We start from the raw sequence: 24,019 nt of genomic DNA on the forward strand, positions 1-24,019 counted from the left end.
GGATGTTTTATGCTTGGCAGAAGATGATCAGCCACATATAGTTTATTAAGTAGCGAGTGCAGGAAGAGCCATACTGCTCAGAGTGAACAATCAGTGTGGAGCAGAGACGCATTTCTGCACAAGGACAGCTGGACCAGGAGAGTTTTTCCAGAGTTGAGCATGCAGTACCGGACTATTCTGGATTACTTTCACTTAGTCTCGTCGACAAAACTCCCACCTATGACTCGTCATGTTTTCATCATCAAAGTTCCTTTCCTTTTTGGAAATTACTTCCTTGAATCTCTTTCCTGTTTACATCATCCTGCTCCTCAGCCTCGCCTTCCATCTTAACTTCTTTCAGCCCATCCTTTTCCTCCCCTTCCTTTGTAGCATTGTTTGCCTTCCTCTTCTTTATACCATTTGGTTAATTGTTTTGTCTTTCTGCACTGCAGAAATATTTGCCTAAACTGACTACATGTATATATTTTTAGGTGGCCTTACAGGTCAGAAATCTAGAAAACTGAATTCTTCCTAAATGAACCATGTGTATGAATGCTTTAGCTGACAGGAGATGTAAAAATGGATTACACACAACAGCTTTTACTTAAATCCTGTTTATTTTTAAGAGCTTCATTTATTCCTTTCCATACTACATTTTTGTTTGAAAAACCACAATGACATGAAAAAAACAAAACAATCCCGGTTCACATAAAGTGGAAAGTTACATCATTTTCTTGAAGTTTTCTATGGCTTCTTTCACTTTCTCAAGCTCTGTTTGGCTCTGGCGTAGCTGTGGAAGAAAGGAGAGAAAACTACAAGTTATTTACCAGGTATTCACACATCAACCAGCTTCAGGGACCCTGCAAGTCAATTTCTTTCTGTCACCTTCTCAGCATCCTGCTCCTGAACCTTTGCTGGCACCTTCTCCTTGTAATCACTCTTTGCCATCTTCTCTCTCAGTTTCTCCATCTGCTTCTCCAAGTCGCCTTTCTTTGTCATCAGCTTAGTCACTTCCTTCTCTACGTCGATGAGGCCCTACAGGGGGGGAGCAGGACAACACTTTTAAATCATTGAGTAATTTCAGCTCTGAAGGTGAGAATGAAAAACTCAGGCAGCGATCTGAGGATGTATGTCTTGATTAGCATACAGATATGTGTTTATGCTTTTAGGGCTGTGTTAGTGCTGTAATGTAATTTGTCAGAGCTGAAATGAAGCATTCAGCTGATTAACAACAGGAAAACATATGGAAAATGTCAGCCCATCTGTTGGATACTCAGCGTAATTTACTCAAATTTATAACAAGAGGATAAAATGAAATATAAATACAGTTGACTTATAGGTGAAGTTCAAGAAGTAATGAAACTTTTTCCTGGCTAAACATCATGATCACATCTTTAACGTGCTCGACACCCTTTCGCTACCTTAACAGCCTGTGCTAGGATATCTGCCTGTTCAATCAGACACCAGAATGGACTTCCTGAGGAAGGACAGGTCTTTCAATGTTTGCACGTCTGCTGTGAGACTGCAATCTCTTGAGGTAGCGCCATCAACAGAGTGTTTGTTCTCTTCTAAGTCTTCTGGAGTGGTGATCCAACACAGAGGAGTGTTCATATCTTTTAATAAATATAACAGGCGACACTGAGGGTCCTTTTCATACTAGCAGTGGGTTCAGTCAGAGGCTTGGGAGGCACTGTGATACAGACTGCTACAGCTATTGCCATCTACATTTCAATTCCCAATTGATCCCAATGGAAACTAGGTTTTGTATCCAGATGATCCTCCTTCTGCTTTAACACTGATCTTCATCCCTGACCACACGTGTCTGATATTGTTTTCCTAGAGCTTGCTCTTCAGCTTCTTCCTGCTTTCTCTTATTTTGACCTTGAGTCGCTTCTGTATACTCCTCAATAGTTTATAGTCTCCTTTTCTGAAGACTCCTTTTTTCTTGTTTAGCCCTTTTGCCAAATCACTGGTGATTCAGGGTTTATTGTTGGAAGCATCTCACTGTTGGGTGGGGATGGCGTTATCTACACAGAAGTTAATATATTTTGTCACACTATCATTGATGTCCTCTCCGTGTGGCTGACAGGACATTACAGTCTGTAGCCTCAAAACAACATTGCAGGACTGCTTCGTCTTCTGTGACCATCTTCTTTCAGTTCTCTTCAATGCAGGTCTATTTTGCCTTTTCTAAAGAGGGATTATACTTTAATCAGAGGAAAAAAAAAAGACAGATTCGATTTCCAAAGATGTCTTAATTCAGAGATACAAGAGACCTTAAGATCTGCATAAAACAGGTCCAAAATTTTGTTTTCTATGGTACAGCAGCTGAAAATCTGTTGACATGTTGAAAGTGGAGCAGAGTGAGGTATGCTCAACTGTTATAGTGGCCGAGGAACTGATGACGTCACATGAAGTTAACTTTATGAAAAACAGCAGTAAATGAAATCTAAATAGTTGCCAAAACAACAATGGTGATTAGTGGCTAAATAATATGGACAAAAGCTAACTGCCAATAGTTCAAAGTTTGTGCTAGAGAGACCATAATTCACAGTAGCATGTCCTGGGTGATAACCAGTGGCACTGCCAACCCACATCCCTACAGTTTTCCAGCCTTCTTTAAATCTATGTCTGTTCATGAGGTCAGAAAACCTGGCTGAGAGGCACCGTCAGGGATGTGGCCCAACAGCCATGTTTCAGTAAAATGCATAATATTGCCTTTCCCTTATTCTGTCTGGGTCCATGCCAGGGCTTCAAGTTCTTTTAACTTGATTCCTAAAAATCACACATTGTCTATAATGATTGATGGGGGAGATTGCTTGTATTTTCTCCTCCTTTCTCTTCGCTCCTGTTCTGCATCATCGGCACCTCCTTTTTAACTCAGCAGAGACTTACTAAAGTAGTTAAAATATTATATCTGCTTTTGAGATGCTAATAAGTTGCTCCTGGGTGTAAAAATAAGTCAACTTGATACGGTTGCTATGGTTTCCAATCATTACAAAGGTCCAAAAAAAATCCTTTCAGCAGCACATCATCCAACACCAAAAGTTTAAAAAAGAAATTTGGGAATAAAATAGTCAGCCTAGGTGTTGCATGCCATCCAAAATATGATTCATAATGTATTCTGAGACCTTTCTATCAGAACCAGGCATAAAATATTTGTGTGCAAATTCTCAGTCATCCGGGTCATGGCAACCTTAAAAGAGGATTAAATCCGAGGCAACCAGACTTCCACCCAGTTTCTCTGAAAATAGTTTTAACACCTATCTAGGAGTCTTCTATGTTTATCTGGAGCGATGTTTTTAGGCACTGTTTGGCAAAGGTTCTGGCCATTTGAATCATGATGAGCATGCATGTGTCATGTCTCTTCAGAATCAGTTCCGGGACAGAGGTGTAAATGCTTAAAAGCTGAAACTGCAATCCTCCCCCTCTTTAAAAGAAAAAAATGCATCACTGAACAAAGATGGCATCCTTCACCCCTCTTTCAAACTTCAAAGACGTATCCTTTGTTGCAGAGGTCCAAGTGTATAACTGAATCTTGTAAAGACTCAACATATTTGTGTAAATGTTTGGTTGCTTCTTTCAGCAGTCCTCACTGCACTGGACCATAAAAGCAATGCAGAAAATCAGAAAGTTTGTTATCCAGTGGACGATGCAAATCAAAATGCAGATATTGGTTTGCATGTGTGGACTTCTGGTAAACCTCAGCAGGCTGCTCTATTATCAGAATTTTAAATTAATAGTCTGACAACATTACCTCAGTAGCAGAAGAGAAAGGAAAAGAACACAAACATGCTAGGATATCACTCGAAGCAAGTCACCCAAACTGGGCTTTTGTTAGTCATTTTAGGTGAACACCGACTCAACTTCCAGTTCATAGGTCGATATTGGTAGTCCTTCATGATTCAGTAACCATAAAGTGGCTCTCCCCTTTAAAATGGTTAATGACACCTGCTTTACAGCTTTGTTAGCGATTAGCTTCCCTCCCTTACCACCAGATTCCACATCCTCCATCTCCATTCCACTCACATGCGTCGTGCGTAGTACATGTCTGTCATGATAATCAATGAGGAATGTTCCACATCCACCGCTACTCCTCCTTCAGTCACCGTCAAAATACAGAGCCAAGATACTTGTTGCCCCGCTCCGGTCCGGCTAGGTCAAGATCCACGATTGCAATCGCACCAAACAGGAAAAAGAACGTCGAGAAGATCCAGTTTGTCAAATTAAAATATACCGTATTTTCACGACTATAAGGCGCACTTAAACGTCTTTTTTTTCCCTAAAAATGTGCGGTGCGCCCTATGTGTGTTGTAACTGCGACTTTTGAGACCACCTCATTGAGGAGATGATGAAAGAGTGGCTGAGGGAGGTGAATATAAGGAGACCAGGTGTTTTTTTTCCACTCATCACCATCGCTGTTAATATGTAACTCCATGCGTGCCCATCTCACAGCTGATGTGAAAAACATGGGGAAACAAATTAACGCTGTGCTCGCTGTTCAACCGCTCAACATCGGTGTGAACCGGACCCAGCAGGTGCAGCAGAAGCAGCAAGTTTACATGCAAAGTCAATGGTTGACGCGCGTATAGGTGCAGCAAAAGGTCCTGCAACGCGTTTTGAGCAGCAGGTGCAGCATGTCGGGAGCGTTTAAGCATCTGATGCACCGCCAACGCGCTGCTGCTGCTCAAGATGGAAAAATTGAAGTTTTGCTGCTGGACGCGCCGCATCAACCAATCAGAGAAGCTGATCTGGGAGCTGACAGCGAGACAGACACAGCGCTCTGATGACATATGATATTAAATGAAAAAGGCTGGATAGATGAGGAGATGATGAAAGCGTGGCTGAGGGAGGTGTAGCCTATGTGAGGAGACCAGGTGTTTTTTTTCCACGCATCACCATCGCTGCGTGCCCATCTCACAGCCGATGTGAAAAAAAAGGTGAATCAATGAACGCTGTGCTCGCCGTTATCCCGGGGGTCTGACAAAGGAACTTCAACCGCTCGACATCGGTGTGAAGCGGCCGTTCAAAGTAAGGCTGCGAGCGGCGTGGGAGCGATGGATGACAGACGGAGACCACAGTTTCAGGATAAGTGGAAGGCAGCGCCGGGCAAGTTACGCCACCGTTTGCGGATGGATTGTAGATGCTTGGACTAACGTGTCTGCTGGCTCTGTTCTTCAAGATTTTACAAAAGCCGGCATTATTTCTGAGGAGCCGCGCTGCACGGAAAGTGACTCTGACAGCGAAGAAGGGGAAATTGGCATGTCTGATTTAGCGCAGCTGTTTAATTCAGAAACAGAGGATGATGACTTTGATTAATACTTTGTAATAAATAGCCTACATGAATAAAGCACAATCATACTCAGTTTTGCTCCCGCTCTATTTTTCTACCTGAAAACTTAATTCAACAGCAGCCTCTGGGCGGGTCTCCTCCTCTTCACCGCGGGGGCTGGCAGGTGTTTTTTCATCTAAATAATCTAAATCTTGCAGCTATATTTGCTGTGATCAGTGGGAATAAAGTAGTTTTAATATGTTTTTAAGTGAGAAAGGCCACCTGAAAACTTCATAATTGCAGTCAGTTCATCCAGATTATCTATTTCTGTCGGAGGCGCTCAGACCCCCACATACCAGCGGTGCGCCAACAGGAGAAATCCTTTCGTTCACCGCGGCTGCTGGCAGGTGTTTTTCATCTAAATAATTTAAACTGCAGGCACCAGGATACCGGTAATAAAAGCGAACATATTCCGTCGGCAGGTTTCAGGATTTTAAGTTAATTTAGGAGTGATCACAGCGCTGTGTCATCTGCGATGTGTCTGTCTCACGGCCAGCTGCCAGGTTTGATTAATACTTTGTAATAAATACATGAATAAAGCACAGTCATACTCAGTTTTGCCCCCGCTGTATTTTTAAATACGCAGTAGAGGTATTTAAAGGTAGTAGAGGACATGTACCTGTATATAAAAAACGCGCCCTATAGTCCGGTGCGCCTTATGTGTGTGTTAAATACAGAAATGGGACACATAACTGAGAGTGCGCCTTTTAGTACGGTGCGCCTTATGGTCGTGAAAATACGGTAGTAATGATAGGTCAGTAACTACAAATTAAAGCCTAATTCTTATATATTCCCCAAAACTAAGACCATTTAATTAAATGCTTTGATGCAAACTACTGGTACTTCAGCATAACAGGAAGTAGATTTCTCATCTCCCTCGAAATATTTATTTTATACCGAGAGGCTTAAAAGTTGAATCAAATTCACACACAAAAACTTCTGAGAGCAAATCTCACAATTTCAAAACAAACTTCTTAACGCAGGCATTGATTAAGAGATGCTGAGTTTGAACGTAGAGAACAAGCATAGTTCATACAAACCAATTTTGTATGATCCTTGTGATCCCTGTTATAAAAATCTACAAAAAAAAGAAAATCTTTGGGGAGAAACTGCACACATGCTGGATGCTGATGGGGAGTTTTTAAATATGTCATATTAAATTAAGAGTTTATTTCCGCATTTTTTACTCCTATGAATTTTATAATAATAGCGCGCATGTTCTCCTCGAGCTCTGAGGAAGTCGGAGCGAAGCAAGATGGGAGGAACAGCGGAGCCTGTGGGCTTTGCTTTGTGCAGGCGGTCTGGAAGGAAGCGGGAAGGTAACAGAAGGATGTGGGGATTTCGGGGTTAACTTCCTCCTCATGGCATGTTCTGAGGAAAACTAACTAGGTTCAGCGTTACCTTTGACCTTCCCAATATATGTATAAAAAAAATCAGCTTGGAATGCAGATATTTAAAAGGTTTAGAAATTTTAGACATTTCCTTTCATAAATTTCCTTATTTTTAAAGATCAACAGCCTTAGATGAATGATGTGATCACCTGTCGTTTCCCTTTTAAACAGTGGCTTCCACCTTAAATGCAAAGTGTTTATTGTTTTTTTTTGTGCAGTCTTCTCATAATTACTGCTCTCAGATGTTCTTTCAGTAAAGTCTATATACTTTAGTTAACAACTAAATAATCAAACTAGCTGTCAATCATTTATTAATCAGGATTAATCAGATTTTTCTTTGTTTTAGTTTCACATAATCCATCTTTGTATTTTCTATTGACTTGGTCACTTTTGTCCTCAGCAACAGAAATTCTTCTTTTAGGCCACATAAAACCTGGTATTCCAACAGGGGCGCCGACTTTTTACATCCAATAGATAATCCGTCAAAGTCATTCACCAATGTTGGGTTTCAATTTAAATGTAATTACTCAGATCACACTGGCGGTATTAGTTTAAAGCATCTTTAAAGACGCTTACAGCCATTTCCGGCTCAGAGGAGGAGGAGTGGGATTACTCTCACCTTGAGCATAAGGTTGACAGTACATCTGTCAGAGGCGATAGCCACAGCGCAGCCTTCTGGGACCGGCTGGTTGGCTGTCAGAGGGATGACGGCCTGAGAATAAGACAAGGTCTGAATCTGCAGGTTGTATTTCTGCACCAGAGACACGGTTGCAGCATCTATGCACTGGAGGTAGCCTAGAAGAGGAAAATACAAAAGGTACATTTTAGACATCAAATCATGTTACCTTAATGCAGCATTATTCAAAAGCTTTGCATGTGATGTAATTTTATTCAGCTACATTTGTGTTTTAAGAAAAAAGAAATATATAAACTGGAAACAATAATGATGTTAAGTGCCTCAACTTTATTTAAGTGCCATGCTTGAACTATGCAATTACTTCCCACCACTTCTATTCATGTCAGCAGAGGTTCAGAGAGCCACCCAGTGTGTTTCAAGAAAAAACCATCACAGCAGATCGAGGATAAAATGTTAAAGCCTTGAAATTCTACTGAAATAAAAAGCTGTTTTAAGAGTGTCTACAATCTTACAGTCGGCTCTGGTCTTTGTCAGGTTGTAGTCGGCCCTGAGAGATCGGATCGTCTTGACCACAGTCATGCTGAACTCCATATCACGGTCGACCTCCTCGCTGTTCCAGCAAAACTAAAGAAAGGACCATGTTTCACTCAAAAAGCAAAAAGAGAATCAGATAAAATCCCTCAAACAAAGTGAAGGATCTCAAAGTTTTTAGCCAATCTGGACCCCGTTAACGAAATAACACTGTTGTTAATTCAGTTGCTTTTGGTAACCCTTTATCTTACCTCCGCTGTGTCCGGGTAGGATGTCACACAGATGCTGGGCGGATCAGTTTGAGGTTTTCGTCGAGGTAATCTCTGGTAGAGTTCTTCAGTGACGAACGGCATTATGGGGGAAAGAAGTCGCAAACCCACGTCTAAACAGGTGTAAAGTGTCTGCCTGCACACTTCGGCTTGCCTCTGGGCGGCGCTGTCTTCATCCGCTTTGATAAACACTGGTTTCACACTTTCCTGAAGGACAAAGAGTTTGTTATGGTCAATAATACACAACAAAAAAACATTTGTTATAAGAATCTGTGATGACATTTAACAATAATTTAGAAAAAAATTCAACAACTAGTTACTTTAAAGGGGGAAATTCTCATGGAGGGACAATTATTTAGAAAAAAAAAATCATTCAATTGCTTTAAAAAGGACAATTGACAAACATGAATAATTCCTTTGAAGGAACAGTCAATAAGTATGTCTATATTTTACCTGACTTTATTGAACTCTGACATCAATAAAATGACATTTGTTGATGTGTTTAAAGACTAAAAAGGGTGGGACTTTTCAGCTTTATTCTTAGCTTTATTAGTGTTTCTCAGTGAATTTGTGCCTTTTAGTTCTAATGCAAACATTTCTAGACAGCTTAGATCATTTTGCACTTTATCACAAAACAGTCAGTCAAAACATCATTGTGAGGTCCAGCCAACATCTCAGACTTCATTATAAATTAGACCTAAAATTAAATTCAGCTTTTATTTCAGCAGCTTAGGCTCAGGGTGAATCCTAATAAAACGGTTTTCAACCTAAAGGTTCAGTAGAGGAAAAAAAAATAATCCCAAGTTAATAAAAACTGGGCTTTCATCCAAAGCTGGTACAAAAACTAACAGCCCTTCTAATCCCTTCAGTTCAAAATGAATTTAAAATTTCAGCTTTTTGTCACTCCTTTTTAAAGCTGACCAGTCCCCCCTTCTTTTTTTCCTGCAGCATAAATGCTTCACAACAGAAAGTCATTTCTTCGAGCCCCTTTTCGAAATTGGAAATTGAAGTTAACGTGTAATTTAGTCAGATATGTGTTGATGCCCATTTGTCAGGAAATGGTTTTAAGAAAATAGCTTTTCATGTTAATTTGTTCATTTCTACATCCAAAGATAATGAATAAGTAAAAAAATAAATAAACTGGAGAACAAAGCCGAACAAGGAGAGATATTCATGTTTGCAGCTCAGAGCTGCAGCAAGGCAAGACATCCCTGAGTCACCAAATCACCATAGTAACCATTAAATGCCATAAGTGCCAATCAACTGAGTGATGGCAAGAAAAAAATAATTAAATAAATACTTCAGTGATGCTTTGAGTTTATATCTACCTCAGTTGTCTCTTGAGCCTTATTAGAAGAAAAGAAATATGGAAAACTTTCAGTAAAAACTGGAGGCCTCTGGCAGAACATTTGAGAAGGGTCGCCTTTTGGTCATTAAATTAACCCATGAACATCAGACCAATGCAACACAGAGATGGTTCAACACACAGAAGAAAACAATTATTCCATTCCCTAAGAGGACAGCAAGCTACAGACAATATCATGTATTAAATTGAAAGCAACTTTTTAAAATGTGGATTGTTTTTTCTTTGTATTTAACCCTCTTTATACATCTTCAACTTTTTTTTTATATACAGACTTAAGCGGAACCTACCAGGTAGACATCACAAAGCTCATAGAGCCAAAAGTTATAGATGGACGTGGTGATGCCAGGAAAGTCGTAGGCCTTGAAGCCAGCTTCACAGAGAGCCACAGCAGCACTCAGTCTGGACAGGATCCACCGGTCCGACACGCTCTCCTCTCCTGACAGCTGAGAACATGGAAACCATGTAAAACAAAAAGAGCACTATGAAAAAGAAGAAATCTACCAAGGAGAGCAAACGAAAAATGGTCCAGGAGATAAACTATTCTTTATATTCATCACCTGCCACCTCTCTTCATGCTCTCTGTCTCATAATCTCACCTGGGCCATCTCTGATGGAACAAAGTTTTCTCCAAGCGTTTTCATAGCAAACTTCACAGCATTCCAAAGCTTGTTGCAGAAATGTCGGTAGCCCAGGATGCGGTTTACATCCAGGTTTATGTCCCTTCCTGAGAGAAGAAAAAGAAAAAAAAGGATAATGAGTTAATAACGTAAAACATTTTGCAGCAGAGTTTATCTTTCCTTATTTGGTTTTTAAACCAAAGTTATGGAGTGATTAAAATAGGATTAACTAGGAGGAGGATTTAACCTTGGCTGGTGTAGGCACACAAAGCAAACCGGAGAGCATCAGTCCCACACTCTGGGATGCCGTTTGGATAGTCCGACTTCTGACCTTGCTTTGCCTTCTCCACCTCTACAGGATCCAGGTTACTGTCCATCAGCTGGGCGTGAAGACCCTACAGGAGGCGCAGACATGGAGTTTGCTCAATATTCATTTTCTATACATCTTAGGTGTCTCTATACTGTCTAGAAATTAGGGCTGGGCGATATAGAAAAAAAGCTTATCGATAAAAAAAAATGCATATTGATCGATATCGATAATTATTGAAAAGATTTGAAACCATATTTTATGTGCAGCTCTGCCTGGACTTTTTATAATATTGCTAAATGATTTAATTTTAATAAAAAACACAAACACAGACTTCGAATTAAATCTTTATTTAACCAACTTTTTTAACCATAACAGAATTGTTTTAAAGAAAAATAACTTAAGAGACCTGAGTTATGTTATTAAATACTGACAAAGAATAAACTAAAGTGACCAGAAAAGTGACCAAAATAAATATAACAAATAAATAAATGCCCCCCCACCGCTGCCGCCACCGCCCCCGTTTCCTGCTTTAACCTGAGTTATTACTTTGAAGTTTCTGGCCCCTCAGCATTTTTATCTCAATTGTTAGAACTACGTGGGAAACTGCCCAGAACTGAAAATATATATATATTTTCCGAAGATTCCTCGGAGGAGAGCCGCGTCGGGGCCTACACAGCTCGAACTCCTGCGGGTGTGAGCGACTGAGATGATAAAAAAAAGTTGGTTGTGTTATCAGACTTCGTTTTCACTGGTTCCCGACACATTTTCCAGATGACTGTGGTTTGTTTTTTGTCCGACTTGCCATGACCGAAATACTGCCAGACTGCCGAACTACAAAAACCCTTCTTTGAAACAATTTCCTCCGCCTCTCCTTGCTGCATCTTCATGTGCTCTGTGTTGTGGTTTGAGAGGGCGGCGCTTGGTGACGACATGCCTGGGTCCGCGATTGTGATTGGTTGGGAGGAAGCAGTGACTAGCATAAACCTACATGCTAGGCTACAATGAGAAGGAAGGAAAACTGCGTTTCTTTTTTATCGAACTTTTATCGACCCTCTTTTTTTCTATTGCGCCACACGTCTATCGATCGATATATATCGTTATTGAATTATCGCCCAGCCCTACTAGAAATTAGATAAATAATTATCCCAGTCTGGATAAGTGTGAAAAAATATTTTCTTTTCAAAGGATGAAAAGTGGTCTGGACATAGATTTATATCCAACTGGGCCCTTTAATATTTGATCTAACGTATCAATGATGTTAACGATGCAGCCATGAGTGTTTTCTTTTTTGACTTGCTAGGATCACGCAGATAAATATACTTTAAAATAAAATCATCCATCAGCCTCTAAACTATTTTAAATGCACACACTCAGTATTTTTAAATGTCAACTGAGCAGAATAATGTGTAGTCCCTAGATAAAATAAAAAAATAAAAACTAAATCCTCTTTTAAAAAAAAGTCCCTTGAATTCTTGTCCCTTTTTGCTGTTGCTAAAACGAATGTAAATGTTTTTTTTTTTTTTTATGGAACTTCATCGGTTGGCCCAACACAGTAAATTAGAAGTTTTTACAATCTTATGTGTCTAATGAAGTAATGAAAAAAATAAAAAGGAGAATGTGTTTAAAAGAGAAGAAGATAGATGGATGTTTAAAAGAGAAAGAGACAGCGCAACAGCTAAAAAGGAGAGGAAGATGGCAAAGGAGAAGATTGTTGTCTTGAGTTAAGGCTGATTTATACATTGAAACTAGGTCGTCTGCATAGGTTGCGCAGTGAACAAAAACACCTCCCCGCCCACTCCGCAGACACTCTGCTGCGCTTCTCCCAAATTGTAGGTAACTGCAGACAGTGCCGCAGACAGGAGGCTGGCTTGTTTTATTTTTATGACCGCAATTGCAGAAAACAACTCGTAAAGTTTGGCCAGCTAGAAGATTGAGGTGCGCGAAAACGCTGGGATCCTTTTTCCACCTGGATCCCCGCTATTTTTTGCCGTCATGTCCCTCCGTTGTCGGAGAAACTCGCCCCCACTTCCTCACCGCTTCGCCTGTATCTAGACCCACAGGGTATAGCACAGACCACCTTTCAATATTGAGGATAAATCAAAAATGTCTGAGTCAAGCTCACTGCGACACACTGCTGCAGGAAATATAACCAGGCCTTTAATGTGTAAGTTTATATCAAGTTCTCTATGGCAGGTCGTTTTACCATTTATCAAAAGCACTCTCCTCTCTGTTATTCCATTTGAAGATCATTACAATAAATAAAATTTACACTCTTAGACTGAACAGTCATAACATATTTTCTAAATTATATTTTTACAAACTGAATTTCCGAAAGTTAAAAAAAAAAACCACATTGAACTAGTAAGAATTAAGTTTTATATATCTAAAAATGTTTATATATTTTAAGTGGCCATTTTAACATTTATCAGCTTGACTGAAAATGTATTTATGATATCTGGAATTTCTGCATAGATCTAAAATTCATTTCTAAACAAACAGAATATTTATTCTAGATGTGGAGAATGTATTTTTGTTTGAAATGGTCAGTTTGACACAAAAAAATATTTTTTTAGATATCAGAAATACATATTCAGTAAAATGAATAGCCTCTTGGTACCACGGTAACATTACAGGGTTATTTATTGAATGGTAGTAGATCAACGTATCTATTTATTTTTTTGTATGTATCTTTTTACTCCCTGGGAATTAATTTATTTATTTATGTGTGATCTAAAAATATTTTCAGTAGTTCTTCATGTATTGTAAGAAAAAAAGAATCCACATGCCACTCATAATAAACAAACTAAAAAGAAGTAAATCTCATATTATATCAACTGAGTTGTAGAATCTCTCCCTATCAATATTTAATACTCGGTGAATTAATGCCGATCATTCTTTAATAAGACCTTAACAGATGTTTTTTTACAATCTGTGTGAATTTTTTTTTTTTTATTGTATGCACAAAACTAAGAAAAAAATCAGACTAAATCAGGAAATAAAACATGATTGGCTCTAAGGAGAGCTGAGACAGAGGACACTCTTGAGTTTACTGAACAAAACCTGCTCCCGACCAGGTTAGCTCTGGGGAGAATGTTACTATGGCAACAGAAACAGAGGCTGAGTAAAATCGCTTTGTGAAACAGAAATCTAAGAGTTTGCCTGATTTCAGGTTTATAAAACTTAAAGAGTTTTCAGTTAACCACTGTGAAACCGACCCCAGATCCCACAATCTTTATACTCCTTCACAAAATTAAGAGAAACCAAGCCAAACATCCCCATGTTGGATTTTAAAAAGAATTGATATCTTTCCATTTGTGCATTTTTTGTTGGTCATCAACATAAAATCCCAAAGAAATATGTTGAAGCCATTGGTTATAATGATGCATTACATGGAGGAAAGCCATTTAAAATCAAGAGCATCTTAAAGTAAGCTGTTCCAGATGACTAGCAGGAATTAATCCTTAAACATGTTGCTCAGTAAAAAGCCAACGCTAGCATATTCTGTGTAAAGTTGATCCAAAATGCAGTTTGAACCATAATATAATTTTGTGAAATCCAAGATACTCTTCAAGGAGAATATTTAATGTCAATAATATTTAAAAAATAAACGAAAAAGTGGAAACCTTTAGATTCCCACCACTTCTCTGATGAGGTAGATAAAGCTTTTATAAGAAAAACTATCAGCTATGGTTCAGTTTACTGCAGGTCATGCAGTGCCCCCTAGAGGACAGTCCTGCATCAACTGACTCAATAACTGCTGGAGAGATTGATGGGTTCAATAAAAGCTTGTTGGGAGCAGAAGGAGGTGGTTAATAAAGCTTTTTATAAGAATATGCGCTTGGAGGGGCCAAGGAGCTTGTAGTGAACATGTAAAAATAAAAAACCCAACCGGGAGACAAAGACGAGGAGTTTTTCTGAGTGTTAGTTTCTATCTGAAGGCATTTCTACACATTTTTCACGGAAAAATGTCAGACTTTTCCAAACTCCAAGGTTTAAGTCCTTTTCAGTCGATTTCTAAAGTATTAAAACCAAACCTAACTGAATTTATTGGTTGACTCAGGTCAGATTTTAAATGTAAAATCTGCTGAAAACACAGACTGTGGGGAGAGAAGGATGAATGAATGGGTGGATCAACTAGACTTATGGATGGACAGGTGAACCGATAGAAAGAGGGTGGGATAGATGGGAAAAAGACAGATGAATGGATGAGAAGGCAAGCAGGCAGTTTACTGAGCTGAGCGTTGAGGTGTTACCTCTAGAGAGATCCCTGTAATGACGTCCAGCGGGTCAATGACGTTCCCCAGCGACTTGCTCATCTTCCTTCCATGAGCGTCCCGCACCACAGCGTGCAGATAGACCTGGTGAGAAATGGCGTCATCACTAGGGTCCATGCCGTTATTCCATGGTTGTGATGAACAGCTGCTACAAGTCAGCAGTCGCTGCCTGACTCACCTCTTTGAAAGGCAATTTGCCCGTCAGTTTGAGACCCATCATCACCATGCGGGCCACCCAGAAGAACAGGATGTCATGACCCGTCTCCAGCAAGGTGCCGGGGTAGAACACATTCAGGTCCTGGGTCTAAAAACAAAAGCATTCATAAAGGAAAACCACATCAACTCCATTGGAAAACAACAGTTTCAAAGTCACATTTTATAAGGTTTACTCTGACAGGTTCATGAAGTGGATATCAACCAGTTTATTGGCTTCATAAAAGTTACAGGTGAACTCAGTACCTAGGTGAAGGCTTTCCACTTTATAAGTTTTGCTTTACAGCTTTTTTATTTTTATCTTCAGCACCAAAGACTGAAGCTCTTGTGACATTTGCATCTGCAGAAAGTCAACTGACCTAAGCGTCTTACCTCATTAGGCCATCCGAAAATAGAGAAGGGGAAAATGCCAGACGAGAACCAAGTGTCCAGAACGTCCTCATCTAAAACACAATAAAAAAAAAAAGTAAAAAGGTTACCTCATCTGTTTTCAAATCATGAATGTAACTGATGTAATTAAGTAAATCTGTGCGCTGCATACCCTGTTGTAATCAGACCTAATTACTGTAGTACTGAATATGCTAAGCAGGTAAATCTCACCCTGTCTGAGAGAAATTTTATCCACAGACACGTTGAAGCGTTTTGCTGCTTTATCTTTGGCCTCCTCTTCTGATCTGCCACTCACCCAGTAATGACCATCCATGTCCTAGAGATAAAGGAAAGAAGGTATGAGCTATACTGATGAAAATGGCTTTTAATCTACCCTCTAAAGTCCTCCAGAGCAGAAAGACGTGATGGATGTCAGCTTACCTCACCAGGTTTTACAGCAGGATCGTTTACAGTAACGAAATAGGCAGGAATACGGTGACCCCACCACAGCTGCCGGGAAATACACCAGTCCCTAAACAAAAAAAATGCGTGAAGAATATGTGAGGATTAAAATTACTCATAAATTATTTATTTTCTTGAAATAAAATGTTAATTTGTGGGGTATTTTTTCAAACAGAAGGAACATAGCGGGAAAAAAACAAATCTTGCAAATGTTTGATCACTTTTACAAATGGCTTGAATTAACTTCCCTAGACTCCTTCCCTTATTTATAAAGTTCTTAATATTTAAGGTCTACAGGGCTCCATATGTTCCCGACAGGCTATAGGTTTCAGGTTTGTCTAGTTTCCAAAAAGAAAACACAAGGCAAATGTGAAGCGGACACTTGAACTTTTAAGAATATGCTTTAAAACTTCCCTACAAAGTTTAACATTAAGAATGGCTTGTATCTTAAAGCTAAATTTGTAACGCTTTTATGGGCTTAGGCTGATAGAAGACACACTAAAGATCTTTCTTCTTCTAATTACTTTGTCGTAATAATCAGCCTCAATTTTCCTTCACGTATTGCTGCCATTAGCTGTGTTCTCACACTATAGATGATAATCCTTCAATATGTGGTTCTTTGTTTAACCATGTCTCTCTTCAGCTCAAAGCCAATAGAGGAACAATTAAAGTAATTTACTTAGTTTCTCTCACAGATTAAATCACTAATCAATGTTGACATTAACTCCATTCATAAAAATGTTCCCCAGGACCAGGGATTTCTGTTTTTTGTTTGTCTAAGTTTGTCTCCTACAATGGCTAGTCAGGATCGACTGAAGGATTCTTTCAGTAAATAATTCTTTAAAAATCCTGTCCACTGTCCCCACATGCATGCTGAGGAGCAGTGATTGTTAAAGTTAACCCAAAATATTTAAATCGGAACATAGATGTTTGAATTTAAATCTGCCTACATCATCTGAGATTAATCTAAACAGATATTAATAAGTTTATCTGCTTGACTTAAAAAGTTACTTGAGATGATTTTTCAAGTTGGTTCAATGACATTTATTTGGTGTAAAAACTTTAAATTTCAAGGATTTGCCCAAATTTTGGCACAAAACTGTCCAATTTCTGATAGAGACCTGAAGTTAAGGAAGAACTTTTTTGCTAAGCTTACTTCCTAACCACTAAGGCAGTCACACCTACATCTGACTGAGCTGAACACAGGAGATGTCCTGCCAATACGACAGATTTAGGATATTTTTTAGGAAAAAATGTGGTAAATATTGTACAGTTGAGATGAGCTAATTCACCTCTGCCTAAAAGGAAAGAATGATGGCATAAAATGCTGACAATGTTCTGAACCGACCTTGTCCTTATGAAATAATTACAGAGTTTTGCATTCTGTGGATCATTGAACATTTCTATCTTTTGGCTACCACGATGAAGCAGTCTTAGAGATCTACCTAATGTTGTCCATCCAGTTGAACCAAGTCTTCAGGTGGTGATCGGGGATGATCTTGAGTCTGCCTTCTCTCACAGCGTCTGCAGCCTCTTTGCCCATATCTCTGCAATTCACGTACCACTGAGGCTTAAGCAGCGGCTCTACGATGTCCTTTGAACGGCTGACGGAGAGGAAAAATGGCACAGCTTAGAAATAATCCTAAATGGGAGAAATAGATCTCTGAACCAACACCCTACACTGAAAATGTTGGCTCTACCTGCAGACTGGAACAACCATGGGGTTGTCTTTGATCTCTTTAAACTGGCCTCTGTCCTTGAGCGCCTGAAGGACGGCTGTTCTGGCCTCAAAACGCTTCATGCCCTTTGGGACAGACAGATGCGGCGAGAAGAAAAGTCTGAGATAAAATTGCTTCCCTGAGGAAAACTGAGTGTCACAGAGAAAATGCCCTCAGTGCAGGAGGAAGGGAGATAATGAGACACTATACCAGGAAGGGAGGAGGCACATTAATGAGAAGCCCATTTTCATCCAAGATGTTGATGAAGGCCAGATTGTGCCTCTCTCCGACCTCGTAGTCATTATGGTCATGAGCTGGGGTGATTTTGACAGCACCTGAACACAGAGGTGAAGGGGGCAGGAATGAGAAAAAAGGCCCAGCTAAACAACTTGGTGATTACCTCTTTTGTTTTCTTGTGACAAAACTTGCCTGTTCCAAAATTCATGTCCACAAAGTCGTCAAAGACAATTGGCATCTTGCGCTCACAGAAGGGATGCAGCACCATTTTCCCCTTCAGATGCTGGTATCTGGGGTCCGCCGGGTGGACAGCCACAGCCGTGTCTCCCAACATCGTCTCAATACGGGTCGTGGCCACGATCACCTCCTCATCTGGAGAAAAAAACAAGTTTAAGGAATTTAGCTGAAGTGCGTTGTAGCACATTTTCTGAAACAATATGTTCTGCTCCTGTTTACATACCTGATCCATCCACCTTGTAAGCAAAGGACACCAAGACTCCGAACTCTACTTTTTCCTTGTAGCCAGGCACAGGGAGCAGAGTTCTGCCGCTGAGCTCCTTCTTATCCACCTGGAAGACAAATATTATAGGTTTAATGAGAGGGGAACATTGTGACCAGAACCGACTGAAAGGATGGTTTGATTTTAAGCTTTCATTGTCTGTATCTGAACATTTACAGCTCTGGTCCCAAATCATATATACTGATCAGAAGATGGATGTCAGAATAACTTTATCGGTAATTTTTCCATAAATTTAAAGGTAGAACTAGGTGCACAAGTTTAAACTTATTGTGATTCTCAGGTTAAAATTAGATTTAAACAGTTTGTTCTTTGCAGTCTGGATATTTGACCTCTTGTCTCGTCAGACATGTAGGTAATTTCAATAGGAAGGTTTCCTGGATCAAACAGGCTCCTTAAAAATACTCAATACATTTTCTGTGTTTTAGGATGTTTCTTTATTTCAAAGCAGATTTGAAATGGATCAATTTCGTGGAACACCCAACTAAATCCAACTACTGATGTCTAATAGAGATGGTTGGGATGTTAAGGAAAACCTCATGAAGGACCCAGGGTCAAAGCTGTCATAAATCATGAGATGCTGGACAGCAGTACCACCCTCTCCAGTGAATAAATGGGTCTTCAACCTGTGGCTTCAGAGCCACATTAATCTCTTAGGATCTTCCAAACATCTGTTGCATAGTAATATGGCCAAACTTTTAGTTTCATTTCAGTCAGACTCATTCATGTTTGATAAATGCATTCCTCCTTATTTAGGGTTTTTTTCTTTGTCTCCTTGTAACATAGTTTGAGCCAGGATCTATATAGATCTTTTGCTTTTATTCAGAGAAAACTTGCACATTTTGGATGATGAGTACTAATTTCTGGAACACTTAAAGTATAAACTAAATAACAGACTCTCACAAACCCAGAGCATCCACATCTGGACTTTGCAATTATCCAAAGGCGTGGTAATAAAGTGATTGCAAATCTTTTGAATGTTAGGAAAGTAATACAAATGATTATTGTCATTTTGTAAATAGACATTATTTTCCTCCCTGATGTTTAGGATCATTAAATTTCAATCAGCACAAACAAGCAGTGCATCAGGAGCACAAACCGTTTATAAAGGTAAGAGAAATGAGGAGCATGAAGAAACTTGCCTCTATGTCAGATATGGCGGAGTTCAGGGTGCAGGACCAGTTGACGAGCCGCTTGCTTCTGTAAATCACCCCCTCATCGTGCATACGGATGAAGGCTTCCTGCACCGCGTAGGACAGCTTCTGATCCATGGTAAAGCACGCTCTATCCCAGTCCAGAGAGGACCCCAGCTTCTTCAGCTGGTGGTAAATACGGTCTCCCTTCCTACAAAGGAGTACAACCATCTTCTTTTTCCTGTTCAAGTTGATTTCTGATAAATTTTTGGCCTTCAGACTCACTCGTTCTTCCATTTCCAAACTTCCTGGATGAAGTTGTCCCTGCCCAGATCATGGCGGCTCAGACCCCTCTCCCTCTTCAGCTTCTTCTCCACCACCACTTGTGTTGCGATGCCAGCATGGTCGCAGCCCGGGTTCCACAGGGTGGTTTCCCCCCGCATCCTGTGCCTGTAAACATAAGAACTCCATCAGCTAACATGAACTTTAGATTACCAAAATATACTTAGTGTTAATCACCATCTGGTCAGACAATCCTGAATGGCATTGGTGAGAGCGTGACCCAGGTGGAGAGATCCTGTCACGTTTGGAGGAGGGATGCACATCATGAAGATCCCACAAGGGTTTGGCTCACTGATACTTTTCCTCTAAAAAAAAAAAAAAAATGCAGTCAAACGTTGCCGTCATTCGTTAAAAGCTCTGATCTGAAGGTAGTATACAAAAGGGAGAGCGATACACTTACACCATACTCCGGTTTGAAAAAGCCCTGCTTCTCCCACCATGGATACCAAGCAGCCTCCACATACTGAGGGCTGTAGGAGTCTGGAAGAGCACTGATGACGTCTACAACCAGAGGAGATAAAGAAACCTGGTGTTAGGGTTGCTGCATATGTTGCACCCACTTAACACAGCAGCCTGTATGATTGTTTCATGGGCAAACACTGACTTAGGTTTTTGCATTTTAAACATACAAAGTGTTTTCTGCTCCTACATCATAAAGTTTGACTGAAATTTGCTGCCAAATGGATTCAGAAGAAAAGTTCCTTCAAATAATCTCCATAATAAGGAGGAAAAACATGTTTGGAGGAGTCAAACTAGGCCTTTCAAACCTAGGAACACTGCAACAACTGTCAAGCATGGTGGTGGCAGCATCATGTGAGGATGCTCGTGCAAAATTTGGATGGATTTTTATTTTATTTTACTCTGACAGTTAAATATAAATATTTAATATCAATGCCAGAATTCTGGAAGAAGATTGACAATGGCTACAGGAAGCATGCAGCTGCTCTGCATCTTGCTTAGAAACATTTATAGGAAGGAGTCAGCATATATTATATTTAAACTGCATATTGCCTCATAAATAAAACAAAAAGCATCAAAACTACTCTGAAAACCAAAATCTGTTTAGATGCTTCAAAAGAAGCTGAAACTGGATATGACATGCTGGCTATAATATTTCTTACAACACATAAGGACAGGAGGAGGAACCATATTTTGTGTTCTCAAAACTAACTCAGCATGCTTATCAACAGCTATTTCAAAAAATATAATAATTTTACAAAATGTAGGATGGTGCATTGGGTTAATCCCAGATTAAGATCAAACATTTATTTCCAGTGTTTCTATTTGCAAACAGAAAAATCTTTTATGCGATGCCTTTCAGCTTGTCTCTGTCTTAATGAAAAGTGAAGGAATGAAGGATTCCCAGATCTGTTATTAAAAAACTACCTTTTTTTTCTCCAGGGTTTGTAGGAATGTTATATGTAATCACTCCAAGTTCTTTCTTCTCAGGTTTTGCCTTTTTCTGAAAGACAAAAAGACAATCTACTTATCAAATCATGTGTTTGATAATCATCCATACTAAAGCATTTTGAACAGATTTTCACATTCTGTACCTCTGCTGGAAGCTGCGTCTTTTTCTTTGCCTCAATTTCCTTCTTCTGTTGAAACTTTTCCAGTTTTTCCCTCTTCTTTGCTTCCTTTTTCAGCTGCGCCTCCGTCTTTGGTGGACCTGCAGGTGAAATGAATAAAATCTCTGAACAAATCTCATAATATTCTTCTGATATTCAGGAAGGATCTTAAAATACTTGGTTTACCATTAATTGTGGAGCTGTTGGAGTCCACAGCTGCACCAGCGTTGGTAGCTTTTCCAGCAGCACTTGGTGAAGGTGTTACTGGTCCCACCTTCTCACAGAGAGCGATCTCTCCCAGCACCTTCAGGAACTGTGGCTGGTTAATGCAGGTTGTGAACCACCTCGTCACGTTGGTCACTGCCTTCCTGTCTGAAGGCTCTAACGCCTGAAAAAAAAAAAATAGCACTTAAAAACCTGAGTGTCACTGTAGAGAAACCTCTATAATCAAAGGGCTGTGCAGCATACATACATATTTGAAAGGTAGAAGAACAGATGTAGCTACAGCCATATCAGCCAGAGTTAGGCTCTCCCCCACCAGGTAGGTTCTTGGCGCCAAGGCTTGATCGAGAACCTTTAGAACCCGCATAAGTTCTGCCCGGGAACTCTGCTGGAGCTGGAAATAAAACACACTAATCTTATGCTGCATCTTGTAAACATTTTTATATCCTTAAACAGGAAGACATTTCTTCTCATTAACATTTATTTTGGATTGTATGTGACAGATCAACGAAAAAGGATGTACAATGAGTCAAGCGTTTTAAGCTTGTAGTTCAGCACAATTCACTTTGATGTCCCTAAACTAAAAACTAACTTTATCAACACAGGGCTAACAAGATAAAGGGATAACTCAGATAAGTAGAGGGTTCATGAGAGAAGCAGGAAACTAACTTCAAAATGTTTGTCATTCTAACAACAAAATGTAAAACTTTACAGGGAAATTAATATTGCATATAAATTCACAACTAGTCTTGCAGTTACCTTTATATCCACACCCATCATCAACGGGAAAACAACAGCACAGGAAACTGGGGTGAGCTCATTGTCTGCAAAGCTGAGCCACTGCCACACTTGGCTCTGTTGCTTTGAGTCCAGCCCAGCCCTCTTCCCCTGAAAAGCCAGGTACCATGCAACAGCACTGGCCCCGCTCAGGACAGAGTCCCCATCCCCAGCAGCAGCTAGAACCAGAGCTGGTCTGGAGCGGGCATTAAGGGAAGCTGGTGGATCCTCTGTGATGACTCGAGGACGAGATGATGGACAGAACTCCGCAGCAATAAGACTCAGGAGACTTCTGAAGTCGTCGGGGTGAGGGGACACATAGAGAGTGGCCATCTCTGGAGGAGACACAGAGGTTTACAAGGAGTTTGACAAAACAAGTATACAGCTGACCAGCAACAGCACAGTAGATCCAGTCTAGGTTAGTACAGATTATAAATGTGATATTACCTTTATTATCAATGAAGTATTTTAGAATAGAATTATATATATTTGTCAAAGCTGTCAAAGGTATGGCTACTCAAGCACTGTATTCAGATACAACACCAATTTGTGTTATTTGCATATATTTGCTATTGTTAATTTTAGATTTCTGGATCATATCAAAATGAAATAAATAAAACAAAAAGCAAAAAAATATTGTCAACTTGTGATATACTTGGGTTATTTATTTGTAGATTTTAATTGACTAACAGAATCTGTGATTCTGGTGAGAATGTTTGCCACCTGTTTATGTTGGACAAATCCAAGGTCAGCTTAGATCTCTTGTTTGGGGTTAATTCAGCGGGTTATATTTGCTTCAACAGCTGACAAAGACATGTTTTTCCATTGCTAATTACTTTTGCATGTTATTCCCCATTTCAAATGCAGACAGTTTCCTTTTTATTTTACCAGATTTCCTTTTACAAAGGTGTGTCATATTTGATTAACGTGTCCTTGCATGCTACCTGCTAGATGTTATCGGAAACAAACATGAATATGAAAGTTAAACAAAATGTGAGGAATTCACAAAGACTTTAGTGGTGCTTTGTTTCTTTTATTTATAAAATGATTTAGGCAAAGATAAACAAAAAAATTGTATTAACACAAATTATCTAAAGGAAACATATTCCAGGACATTACAACTTTTTATATTTTCTCTTGTATTACTTTAATGGCATCTTGCTTTAATTCTGCCCTTCATATAAGCTACTGAAAAAAGAAAGTAAAACATAGAAAATGCCAGTGATATCAATGTAATGCGGTAGCTGTTCTTTCTGCACAGTTTGTGCACACATCTAGTTAGACCTAGTACTATAATATGAATTAAATGCAGAACTGCTTGATGAGTAATAAAGATGTTAGTTCAATTTTGACTTATTAGGTTAAGCCTTTAGTAAATATAAAATGTCCTTATTTCGAACAAAAACACCACCCCAGTTAATGGCAACAAAACATAGTTATTTTACAAGCATATCATCTCTATTTCACTATGTTTCAAAGCTGACATTTATCACCCCCTGTCAACTTAGAACTTCCACTAAGAAGCTATGGCTAATTAGCCTTAGCTTACATGTCAAAGTAAAGCTTTACTTTTTTTTAACCTTTCTTGTGTTTTACTGCCACTAATTTAATTAAAACTCGCTGTCAATAAACTGATGGAGTTCTTTGAAAAGCACAGAGAAAAGTAGCACATACCTTTGAATGGAGCAGAGAGACGTCAGCTTAGTTAGCATACACTCAGCCGCATGAGTTCTCTGTCTACTGCGCATGCGTGGT

General features: G+C 39.5%; 1 protein-coding gene across 2 annotated transcripts; it reads right to left on the reverse strand.

Annotated features, from left to right (window-relative positions):
• Positions 1–577: 577 nt before the first annotated feature.
• On the reverse strand, positions 578–24,019 carry vars1 (valyl-tRNA synthetase 1). Of its 2 annotated transcripts, XM_038284416.1 has the most exons (28): positions 23,939–24,019; positions 22,247–22,599; positions 21,738–21,881; positions 21,452–21,653; positions 21,251–21,366; positions 21,084–21,159; positions 20,098–20,198; positions 19,875–20,002; positions 19,641–19,805; positions 19,365–19,566; positions 18,166–18,274; positions 17,898–18,077; positions 17,679–17,803; positions 17,451–17,554; positions 17,196–17,354; positions 15,730–15,820; positions 15,520–15,625; positions 15,292–15,362; positions 14,885–15,010; positions 14,686–14,790; positions 10,370–10,517; positions 10,102–10,229; positions 9,793–9,948; positions 8,122–8,346; positions 7,852–7,963; positions 7,322–7,497; positions 865–1,014; positions 578–769 (listed from the first exon to the last, which is right to left on the reverse strand). In XM_038284416.1, the coding sequence occupies exons 2-28, from the start codon at positions 22,595–22,597 to the stop codon at positions 701–703; spliced, it is 3,825 nt and encodes a 1,274-aa protein (XP_038140344.1). In that variant the 5' UTR covers positions 22,598–22,599; positions 23,939–24,019; the 3' UTR covers positions 578–700. The 2 variants fall into 2 exon arrangements, with proteins under 2 accessions (XP_038140344.1, XP_038140343.1); XM_038284415.1 differs by lacking the exons at positions 21,251–21,366; positions 21,452–21,653; positions 21,738–21,881; positions 22,247–22,599; positions 23,939–24,019 and having other exon boundaries at positions 20,098–20,200; positions 21,085–21,102.

Source organism: Cyprinodon tularosa, unplaced genomic scaffold, assembly GCF_016077235.1.
Source record: "Cyprinodon tularosa strain WSP-4 unplaced genomic scaffold, ASM1607723v1 ctg2, whole genome shotgun sequence".
In the NCBI taxonomy this organism is placed as follows: Eukaryota; Metazoa; Chordata; class Actinopteri; order Cyprinodontiformes; family Cyprinodontidae; genus Cyprinodon; species Cyprinodon tularosa.

Excerpts from the sequence above, each read along its gene's own strand:
- vars1 (XM_038284416.1), bottom strand. The coding sequence starts at position 22,597 with ATGGCCACTCTCTATGTGTCCCCTCACCCCGACGACTTCAGAAGTCTC. Across the intron at positions 15,626-15,729 it reads CTGCTGTAAAACCTGGTGAG|GACATGGATGGTCATTACTG; the intron begins GTAAGCTGACAT and ends CTTTATCTCTAG. Across the intron at positions 14,791-14,884 it reads GCAAATTGCCTTTCAAAGAG|GTCTATCTGCACGCTGTGGT; the intron begins GTGAGTCAGGCA and ends ATTTCTCACCAG.